We start from the raw sequence: 12254 nt of genomic DNA, 5'->3' as shown, positions 1-12254 counted from the left end.
TTCAGTATGCAGAGCTCTCTGGAGCTTATTCATTTTGCTTAACTGAAGTTTTATGCCCACTGATGATGATACTACTTTATGCTTCCAATTTCCTTCTCTCCCCAGGCCCTGGCAACCACCATTCTACTCTTTAGTTCTGTGAATTCAGCTATTTTAGATATTCACATAAGTGAAATCAAGCAGTGTTTGTCTTTTTGTGACTGGCTAGGGCTTCCCTGATAGCTCAGTTGGTAAAGAATCCACCTTCAATGCAGGAGACCCTGGTTGATTCCTGGGTTGAGAAGATCCCCTGGTGAAGGGATAGGTTACTCACTCCAGTATTCCTGGACTTCCCTTGTGGCTAAGCTGGTAAAAAAATCAGCCCACAATGCAGGAAACCTGGGTTCAATCCCTGGGTTGGGAAGATCCCCTGGAGACAGGAAAGGCTACCCACTTCAGTATTCTGGCCTAGAGAATTCCATGGACTGTATAGTCCATGGGGTCGCAAAGAGTCAGACACAACTGAGCAACTTTCACTTTATTTCACTTAGCATAATGTGCTCAAGGATCATCCACAGTGTTGCACATTACAGAATGTCCTTCTTTTTAAAGACAATAGTGTTCCATTGTAGGTATACATCACACTCGAACCATTCATCTGTCAATGGGCCTTTTGTATTATCTCCACAACTTGGCTCCCCTACGCTTTTTGTGCCTTTCAGTTACTTGATGATCCATGTTATCTCTTATCTCCGACCAATTGCCCATCCTGTGCCGCTTGCTCAGAACTCTTCCTCTTGCTATATATACCACCACTTTCAACAGTGAACTTCCTCCCGTGCTTCAGGACTCAGCTTATAGGTTACTTGCTCTAAGAAATGCTTCACTCATGTGAACTAAGTCTTTGGAGGTGAGTGGAACTTGCTTAGGCAAAGAATCAAAGAAAGGGAATTATATACCAGGAGCAGCATGTGCAAAATCTTTGTAATATAAAAGTGTGGCACATTTGTAGAAAAACAATTGCACAGTATAGTCAGGCCTCCATATCCCGTATCTATGGGTTCTGTATTCATAGATTCGACCAACCTCAGGTTTAAAATATTCTTTTAAAAAATTCAAGAATTCAAAGAGCAAAACTTTGCCCCCAAATTGGCTATATGCCAAGCACTGCTGAAGTCAGGTGAATGATGGGATGTGTAGGCCCACCCTACTGTGACCTCCCACCACATCACAAATCCACAGTCTCTCTAGTGCTCATTGTATGAGCATTGTTCTTCTGGCATTTTGTGTGTTTGCTACACATGTTATGTGTGCATGCTTGGTTTCTGTGGGAAAATGGCTCCCAATAGCAATTAAGTGGTCAAAACAATCCCACAAAGGCCAAGAGGGAGCACAAAATGCTATCTCTCAACAATAAAATACAAATCTTTAGATCTTTTAAAAAGTGACATGTGCCTTGCTGAAGTGGGATGTAAGGTCACTAAGAACAAATGGAACATTCTCACAGTAATGCAGAAAGAAGCTGAAATTCATAGAAGTGTTAGAGCTGCCCCTACAATGGCAAAAATTATCTCTCTGGTTCATGCCAAAGTGCTTGTAAAGACAGAAAGCATTTTGTGTGTAACTAAGGGCCAAAGCGTGAAGCATGTCCCTGGGGGTAGCAAAATTATGGATGAAAGAGCACATAGCCTCTGTGAGCAATGCTGTGGGGATGGTGAGGAGAGCAAGGGGAAGGAGTTTAAGGGTCTTAAGAGATGGCTACTTAGGTAGTAGAGTGTTAAAGGTCCCTCAAAAACTTAAAGGTCATGGAATAATCAACATCAGCCGATGCCAAAGCAGCACTGGTCTTTCCAGAAGACCTCGAGAAACTCACAGAAGAGAAAGTTCACTTTCCAGAGCAAGCCTTCAGTTGTGACAAAACAGTCTTATTCTGGAAGAAGATGCCCAATCATATTACATCTGTAACAGTGCCAGGTAAACCCTGGGGTTCAAGGCCCACAAAGCTCACCTTACTCTGGGGCTGTGTGGCAATACAGCAGGTAACATGATCAAGCCTAGTCTATAAGCAAACAACTCCTGGGCCCGAAAGAACAAGAACAAAAATTGTCTGCCTGTGCTCTGGAAGCACAACAGGAAAGTTTGGGTGACAGAAGTCTTGTTCTTGGAATGGTCCCTCCAACGCTTCATTCTTGAAGGGAAGAAATATCTCGAAGAGAAGGGGCTGCCATTCAAGGGGCTCCTCTTAACTGGCAATGCTCCCAACCAACTGAATTTCTCTGCCTCATTGACAAGAAAGTGGAAGTGACATTCCTGCCTCCTAGTGCTGCATCAGTGCTGAAAGAAAGTGTGAAAGTGAAGTCGCTCAGTCGTGTCCGACTCTTTGTGACCCCATGGACTATAGCCTACCAGGTTCCTCCGTCCATGGGATTTTCCAGACAAGAGTACTGGAGTGGATTGCCATTATAGCCACTCAATCAAGGCATCATCGAGGACATTAAGGCAACTTACACCCACCTTACCTTGGGGGAGATTCATGCTATCCTTGGTGCTAACCTGGACTTCAGCATCATGGATTTATGGAAGAGCTCCACAGTTGTGGTTTGAACTGTGTTTATTGCAGAGTCTGTAGGTACCCTGAAGCCTGAGACAGTCAGTGCATGTTTGAAGCCATTATGGAATGAGATGGCTGATGGTCTCAACAACTCCCCCACTATTGATGTAGAAATCATCAAATATCTAAATATCTCAAATGTTGCAAGGGAAGATTAAGGGGATGCCTCCTCTGACATAGTCTAGGATGATGTCAAAGAACATATAGAAGAAGATAAAGGGATCCTTAGCAACAAGGAACTCGAAGATCCGCTGAAGTCTTCTGCAGATGACTGTGATGATGCAGAAAATTTAGAGGAAGCAGAGCCATCAATTTGAACACTTGAAAAAATGGCATTGACTTTTCAATAGGTGCAAGTGTCAAAGGATGTGATCCTCAAGTACAATCTTTTTTTGGACTGAAGCCTCTGTGTCACCCAAGGTATAACAGCATACCTACAACTACTGAAAAACTTGTTTGATGATACATAGAGAAGGAATAAACAGCTTCCTCTAACAATGATTCTAACTAAAGCATCTGCAGTTGTGAAGCCTAGACCTTCAACACTTGAAAATCCTCAGCCCTCAACCTCCAGGGATCCTGACATTAGTGTTACTGAGCCTCCTCTAAAGTGTCAGTCTGCAATTGGAACCCAATTATCTGGACTGAATACATTCTGACATCCTGTCATAAGGCTTAACTCAGCCTGATGCCTCACCACTTACCAACAGTGCCACACACCTCACCTCGCCACACTGGTACCATAGATACCATATAGCGATCATCATTGTCATCATCATCATCTAAGGGAATCAGGAGAGAAGAACCACGGCTATGGTGAGTGTTAGCACTATGTTTGTGTATGTGTGTGAGAGAGAGAAAGAATGAATTAATATTTTCTCTATAATTATATTTTCTATATAAACTTGTATTTTAAATAATATATGTTTTATTTTGTATTTTTTACATCATTAAATAAAAGCAATCTGTGACTGTTGAAAGAAAAGGTTACCTTGTTGATGTGTACCATACAGTTAAGCCTATGATGGTTGCATAGTTGTGGCTATACTGAATATAAGCATACTTATTTTTCTTGTCATTTTTCTCTAAATGATACAATATAATAATTATGTACACAGCATTTACATTGTATTAAGTATTATAAGTAATCTGGAAATGATGTAAAGTATATGGGAAAATGTCCATGTGGTTAGTCACTCAGTCCTGTCCAACTCTTTGTGACCCCATGGACTATAGTCTGCCAGGCTCCTCTGTCCATGGGATTCTCCAGGCAAGAATACTGGAGTGAATTGCCATGCCTTCCCCTAGGGGACCTTCCCTACTCAGGGATAGAACCCAGGTCTCCCACATGGCACGCAGATTCTTTACTGTCTAAGCCATCAGGGAAGCCCAAAAGTTAGGAGTATTCTGAATGGGATGTAGCCAGTAAGTTTTTATATTGCTATTAGCCCAAGAATACTAGAGTGGGTAGCCTATCCCTTCTCCAGGGGATCTTCCCAACCCATGAATCAAATCAGGATCCCCTGCATTTCAGGTGGATTCTTTACCAGCTGAGCTACCAGGAAAGCCCCAAAATGGCCTTAAACACTGCAAAATGTAGATGATTCTTTAACTAAGGGGAAAGAATATCAACACTTCAACAGCCTGTGCTCAGGCTCACAGGCAGAAGATTCCTTCACATACCAAGAGGATTGGGTATTGAAATGGACAGTGTGAAAGACCCCAGCCTCCTTCTCTTACACCTCTCTATGCAAATAAATACTATACCATTTTTTATGGAACTTGAGCATCTATGGAATTTTGGCATCCATGAAGGTGTCCTGGAACCAACCCCTGTGGAGTTGAAGGATGACCATATAAAGTACAGCTTGTATGAAATGTTTAGTATCTAATGCCCTTCTAGGCTCCCACAGTGCTCTGTACTTTTGCTAACACAGGCTTAACACACAACATTGACTACCTGAGGCTCTCTTGATCTGAATTGCCATTTCATTACAAGTTCCTGTTGTGTCTTTCAGCACTGGTTACCCAATTCATGGTGCATAGTAATAGGTACTCAGTAAATATTTGCTGATTGAGTAAAAGGATGGAGATGAGAGGGAGGAGTTTCCAGCTGCCCCCAACTAGATACCATTCACTGCTGATATTCACTATTTCCTATGAGTCAGGCATCTGGTTACATCTACTCAGAGAACTCGTTGTCTAATGGGAAGAGAAACCATAAATAGTGAGGTAACTGCATAAGTGCTAAAAATTATATATAAACCTAGTACTGTGGACAGCCAGAAAATACTTGAGAGAAAAGGCATAATGCCTTGAGATGAGACTTTATAGCTGAGTAGGAACTATCAAGACAAAGCAACAAGGAAAGGAAATTCTGGACAGTAAGAACCATTGGTATAAATATACAATTGTGTAAAAGCATGGCATCTTTATAGAAAGATGACAAGTTGAGTGTGACTAGAGTGGAAATGGGTGAGCATTGTGTGTCCTTTAAGATTAGTGAACACTGAAGGTTTTTAAGTAAGAAAAGGAAAGTGAAATGAAAAGATTTTATTTTAGGAACATAATTATAGTGATAGTTTGGAAATACACTGAGGTAGTGTATATATTAGGAAACTACTTCCAAAAAAAAGCAAGAGAATTAGAATTTGAATTAAGGTGGTAGGAATGGATATGAGAGGCATGATATGAAAGCAATATCTGAGGGCTCTGTAAATGGCTGGATGTGTGGGTGAGTCAAAAAGAGAAAATGCAAATGATCTCAATGTCTAACTTGAGAAACAAAGTGCATGATTGATCATGACATTGACTGAGGTTGAGAACATAGGAAGGAGGGTTATCTGCTTGGAAGAATAGAGGTTTATTGTTTTTGAAATATCTCCAGTACCACAAGCAGAGGGGTGATAATCTAAAAGCAGTTGGATTCCTCCAGTTCCATTCTTCTTTCTCAAGATTGCTTTGGCTACTCGAGGTTTTTTGTATTTCCATACAAACTGTGAAATTATTTGTTCTAGCTCTGTGAAAAATACTGTTGGTAGCTTGATAGGGATTGCATTGAATCTATAGATTGCTTTGGATAGTATACTCATTTTCACTGTATTGATTCTTCCAATCCATGAACATGGTATATTTCTCCATCTATTAGTGTCCTCTTTGATTTCTTTCACCAGTGTTTTATAGTTTTCTATATATAGGTCTTTAGTTTCTTTAGGTAGATATATTCCTAAGTATTTTATTCTTTTCATTGCAATGGTGAATGGAATTGTTTCCTTAATTTCTCTTTCTATTTTCTCATTATTAGTGTATAGGAATGCAAGGGATTTCTGTGTATTGATTTTATATCCTGCAATTTTACTATGTTCATTGATGAGCTCTAGTAATTTTCTGGTGGAGTCTTTAGGGTTTTCTATGTAGAGGATCATGTCGTCTGTAAACAGTGAGAGTTCTACTTCTTCTTTTCCGATTTGTATTCCTTTTATTTCTTTTTCTGCTCTGATTGCTGTGGCCAAAACTTCCAAAACTATGTTGAATAGTAGTGGTGAAAGTGGACACCCTTGAGAAAGAAGAATGGAACTGGAGGAATCAACCTGCCTGACTTCAGGCTCTACTACAAAGCCACAGTCATCAAGACAGTATGGTACTGGCACAAAGATAGAAATATAGATCAATGGAACAAAATAGAAAGCCCAGAGATAAACCCATGCACCTATGGACACCTTATCTTTGACAAAGGAGGCAAGAATATACAATGGAGTAAAGACAATCTCTTTAACAAGTGGTGCTGGGAAAACTGGTCAACCATTGGTAAAAGAATGAAACTAGAACACTTTCTAACACCATACACAAAAATAAACTCAAAATGGATTAAAGATCTAAATGTAAGACCAGAAACTATAAAACTCCTAGAGGAGAACATAGGCAAACACTCTCTGACATAAATCACAGCAGGATCCTCTATGACTCACCTCCCAGAATATTGGAAATAAAAGCAAAAATAAACAAATGGGACCTAATTAATCTCAAAAGCTTCTGCACAACGAAGGAAACTCTAAGCAAGGTGAAAAGACAGCCTTCTGAATGGGAGAAAATAATAGAAAATGAAGCAACTGACAAACAACTAATCTCAAAAATATACAAGCAACTTATGCAGCTCAATTCCAGAAAAATAAATGACCCAATCAAAAAATGGGCCAAAGAACTAAATAGACATTTCTCCAAAGAAGACATACAGATGGCTAACAAACACATGAAAAGATGCTCAACATCACTCATTATCAGAGAAATGCAAATCAAAACCACAATGAGGTATCATTTCATGCCAGTCAGAATGGCTGTGATCCAAAAAATCTGCAAGCAATAAATGCTGGAGAGGGTGTGGAGAAAGGGAACCCTCCTACACTGTTGGTGGGAATGCAAACTAGTACAGCCACTATGGAGAACAGTGTGGAGATTCCTTTAAAAACTACAAATAGAACTGCCTTATGACCCAGCAATCCCACTTCTGGGCATACACACCAAGGAAACCAGAACTGAAAGAGACACATGTACCCCAGTGTTCATCGCAGCACTGTTTATAATAGCCAGGACATGGAAGCAACCTAGATGTCCATCAGCAGATGAATGGATAAGAAAGCTGTAGTACATATAAACAATGGAGTATTACTCAGCCATTAGAAAGAATACATTTGAATCAGTTCTAATGAGGTGGATGAAACTGGAGCCTATTATACAGAGTGAAGTAAGCCAGAAAGAAAAACACCAATACCATATACTAACGCATATATATGGAATTTAGAAAGATGGTAATGATAACCCTGTATGCGAGACAGCAAAAGAGACACAGATGTATAGAACAGTCTTTTGGACTCTGTGGGAGAGGGAGAGGGTGGAATGATTTGGGAGATTGGCATTGAAACATGTATAATATCATATATGAAACAAATCACCAGTCCAGGTTCGATGCATGATACTGGATGCTTGGGGCTGGTGCCCTGGGATGACCCAGAGGGATGGTATGGGGAGGGAGGAGGGAGGGGGTTTCAGGATGGGGAACACGTGTATACCTGTGGAGGATTCATGTTGATGTGTAGCAAAACATATTGTACAGTAACTAACCTCCAATTAAATTTTTATTTAAAAAAATAAGAAAAGCAGTTGGAAATATAGATCTGGAGCTGAGAGGAAATCTCATTCCTAGATATGTAAATTTTGGAGGCATTAGCATGTAGATGACAGCTGGAGCCCCAGTAGTGAACAAGATACTCAGATCTAATATAGATAATAAAGATTGTCAGCCCTGACTGTGTATCACCATCACATGTGGTGTTTCACAACTGTAAATGCCTGGGCCTCCTCCCCAGATAGTCTAACTCAGTAGGTCAAGGTGGGAGTCTGAGAAATTTTTTTTTTAATTCTGTGAATAATTATTATGGGCAACCAGGGTTGAGAATATCTGTAATGAGAAGAGGAGTGAAAGCCTGGGCCTACCAACTTTCAACAACAGGAAGAGTTAGTAAAGGAGACCAAGGCGAAATGACCAGAAAGGTAAGACGAGATCCAGGTGGGGGTGTTACTCTGGAACCCAGGAAACGCAACTCAAGATGCAAGGGATGCTCAGGAGTTCCTGACATAGTTCCTCCATGGATTGCCTCTCCTTTTACAGTTCTGCATTAAAATCCAGAATAAAATCAGTCTTCTGCAAGAAAACTTCTTTTATCATCTCAGCTAGAAATAATCTTTTCTAAATTTCCTTGTTTGTATCCCTTATTATGTTCCTATTTAATATGTCTTTGTCTTGAAGTTATTTGAGAGCAGATCTTATTTAGACTATTTTATCTTCCTAAGGTCTTTTTTCCCTTTATTGTTCACTGCTCCACACATTTACATATAAGAGTCTATCAATAAATATTTCTCAAATAAATGAAGAGATGGTTACTGCCCTATCATTAGCAGTTTACAATCTAGATGGGGATGGAAGAACATGTGAAATAATGACTCAACCAAATGTATCAAAGTATTAAGTGCCTCAAATTTTTAAACTACAATTTTGATCTTCAAATCAACTACATTACCCCCTGAAACCTATACAACTGATAAATGCTACTAGCAAGGTAAAAATTGTCAAACTGTATGTTTCTGAGATGCAAATTTTATTTAACAAACATATCAAATATAAATGTCTAATTTACTTGTTTTTTCCTCTTTCTCTTATTATAGAGGATAAGGATCCTAACTTGGAATCTATGTTGAATATCCCATCAGTACATACTCCAACAGTAATTCCTGTTACAGTGAGTATTCCTCAAGGCAAAGGAAAAGGGAAAACAAAAGGCAAAGAAAAACCCAAAGAATCTCTTAAAGAAGAGGAACACCCAAAAGAAGAAGAGAAAAAGGTAAGTGGACCTTGCCATGGATTCCCAGATTCTGCTTCTGACTCAATGTTAACTTTTTTAAGATCATGATTTATGCCAACAGTGTTATTACAGTGCATATATTTCACTGTTCAGATTAACTAACACTCCTTGTACTTTCTATTTTAAATGGACAAAAGAGGCCTGCACACAGGAGTTGAATTCCCACACTGGGAGACATGTTGTCAGTCATCTACAAGCTGTCTCAGGTTACTCATTCCAAACTTAGAATAACTAATTCAACCTTTCCCCGCATTGGATCTTGGATGTTCTTTGCTTTAGGATTATAAAGTTCCTACCATTCCTTATTTTTAATACTTCATTTAATTCCATTGAGGTAAACAACAATTGGAAGAGGAGGATTTTTAACTAAATAGTGGAAACACTTCTATTTGGTAGATTTGGACTTAGATATTGATGAGCTTGGGCTTACCAGGTGGCGCTAGTGGTAAAGAACATGGCTGCCAATGCAGGAGGTCAAGAGACATGGGATCGATCCCTGGGTCGGGAAGATCCTCTGGAGGAGGGAATGGCAACCCACTCCAGTGTTCTTGCCTGGAAAATTCCATGGACAGAGGACCCTGGCGGGCTATAGTCCATGGGGCCACAAAGAGTTGGGCATGACTGAGCAACTGGGCAATTGATGCGCTTGGAATTCAGCAAGACTAAAGGACAATCCACTTCAAGTTAAAGAGTGGTCTACCCTCTACCTGCAAACAGGCATGTAGGCACATATACACATATACTCATAAGTTCTTTGACTCTAAATATTTCCTAATAGTATACAGATCGAAAGAGTTTCTAAATGAAGAACAAGAAGGAAACTACTGATCAAATCTTGACTCTTTTGGTTTTACTGGTACAGCTGTACAGTTTTTACAATGTACAGATTCTCAACTTTAAATTAGAAAAAAAAAAATGTGCTAAAAAGTGATTAGGGCCCTGGAATTTTTAGCCTGGCCTTTTGAAAATTCTAGGGTTTGCTCAGTCGAGGAGGTAAATAGTTTATATGCTAACAACTATGAAAGGTTAGGAAAGTAAAGAGGACTCAAAGAAATAGAAAATATCCCATGCTCTTGGATTGGAAGAATTACTATTGGTAAAATGGCCATACTACCCAAAGCAATCCTAGATTTAATGTGATTCCTATGAAATTACCCATGATCTTTCTCACAGAACTAGAAAAATAATCCTAAAATCCTAAAATTTTATCCTAAAGCTATAAAACACCCAGAATTGCCAAACCAACCCTGAAGAAAAAGAACAAAGCAGGAGGCATAACTCTCCCAGACTTCAGACAATACTACAAAGCTACAGTGACCAAAACAGCATAGTATTGGCACAAAACAGACATATGGATCAGTGAAACAGAATAGAGAGCCCAGAAATAAGCTCACACACCTGTAGTCAATTCATCTTTGACAAAGGAGGCCAGAATATATGGTGGGAAAATGACAGTCTCTTCAACAAGTGATGCTGAGAGAGTTGGACAGCCACATGTAAATCAATGAAGCTAGAACACACATTATCACCATACAGAAAAATAAACTAAAAATGGCTTAAAGACTTAAACATAAAACATGATACCAGAAAACTCTTAGAAGTAAACATAGGCAAAACATTTCTCTGATGTAAATCATATCAATGTTTTCTTAGGTCAGTCTCCTGGGACAATAGAAATAAAAAATGAAATTAAATAGGACCTGGTCAAACTTAAAAGCTTTTTCACAGCAAAGGAAACCATAAACAAAATGAAAAGACTACTTAGAGAAAATATTTGCAAGTGATGCAACTGACAAGGGCTTAATTTCCAAAACACACAATGAGCTCCTACAGCTCGACAAGAAAAAGCAAGCAATCTAATTGAAAAATGGGCAGGAGACCTAAAGAGATATTTCTCCAAAGAAGAAATACAGATGGCCAATAGGCCCATGAAAAGACAGTCAGCATCACTAATTATTAGTGAAATGCAAATCAAAACTACAATGAGGTTACCACCTCACAGTAGTCAGAACAGCCATCAAAAAAAATGTCTATAAATAACAAATACTGAAGAGGGTGTGTATAAAAGGGAACCCTCTACACTGTTGGTGGGAATGTAAATTAGTGCAGTCACTATGGAGAACACTGCGGAAGTTTCTCAAAAAACTAAAACTAGAACTACCATATGATCCAACAATCCCTCCTGGGCATATATCCAGACAAAACTATAATTCAAAAACACAGTCACTCCTGTGTTTATAGCAGCACTATTCACAATAGCTAAGACTTGGAAATAATCTAAATGTCCGTTGACAGATGAATGAATAAAGAAGGTTTGTGTGTGTGTGTGTGTGTAGTGAAATATTACTATATTACTATATATATCACATCTACATATGTATATATTTATATATATGAAAGTGAAAGTGATGTTGCTCAGGCGTGTCTGACTCTTTGCAGTTCCATGGACTGTAGCCTACCAGGCTTCTCTGTCCATGGAATTTTCCAGGCAAGAGTACTGGAGTGGGTTGCCATGCCCTCCTCCAGGGGATCTTCCTGACCCAGGTATTGAACCTGGGTCTCCTGCATTGCAGGCAGATGCTTTACCATCTGAGCCACCATATATATATTTCACTGTAGGTATTCTACAGTGAAATAATACTCAGCCGAAAAAAAAAAAAAAAAAAGAACAAAATAATGCCATTTTCAGCAATGTGAATGCAACTAAGGATTATCATGGTTAAGTGAAGTCAGAAAGAGAAAGACAAATATCATATGATGTCACTTATATGTGGAATCTAAAATATGATGTAAATGAACCTATGTATGAAACAGAAATTGAATCAGGAATATTGAGAATAAGCTGGTGGTTGCCAGGGGAGAGTGGGTGGGAGAGGGTTGGTTGGGAGTTTGGAATTAGCAGATGCAAACTAGTATATATAGAATTGGTAAATAACAAGGTCCTACTGTGTAGCACAGGGGGCTATATTTGATATACTATGATATACCATAATAGAAAAGAACGTGAGAAAAGAATATATATGAGTGTAACTCAGTCACTTTGCTATATAACATAATATTATAACATAACACAGTAACACAGCTGTAAGTCAAAAAATGAATAAATAAAAGTTTAAAATTATGGGGTTTCAATGTTACTGAGCCTCTATACCATATTTACACAGCTTTACTGGATGAGTTTTCTCAAGCTCAGACATTTGCCCCTTGTTAAGTGAAAATATTGAAGTGTTGAAAATATTCATCAACTT

General features: G+C 39.0%; 1 protein-coding gene across 4 annotated transcripts in view; it reads left to right on the top strand.

The window, feature by feature from the left end:
* Positions 1 to 12254, top strand: part of SPAG17 (sperm associated antigen 17) — a 259499-nt gene that overhangs the window by 156446 nt on the left and 90799 nt on the right. For all 4 annotated transcript variants that reach the window (XM_060401722.1, XM_060401717.1, XM_004002384.5 and 1 more), the window contains one exon: positions 8810 to 8985. In XM_060401722.1, coding sequence (XP_060257705.1) covers positions 8810 to 8985 — 176 coding nt within the window. The remainder of the gene's footprint in view (positions 1 to 8809; positions 8986 to 12254) is intronic.

The sequence above is a fragment of the Ovis aries genome, chromosome 1, assembly GCF_016772045.2.
Source record: "Ovis aries strain OAR_USU_Benz2616 breed Rambouillet chromosome 1, ARS-UI_Ramb_v3.0, whole genome shotgun sequence".
In the NCBI taxonomy this organism is placed as follows: Eukaryota; Metazoa; Chordata; class Mammalia; order Artiodactyla; family Bovidae; genus Ovis; species Ovis aries.
The sequence above is the reverse complement of the archived record's forward strand: the minus strand, read 5'-3'. Positions and strand labels throughout refer to the sequence as shown.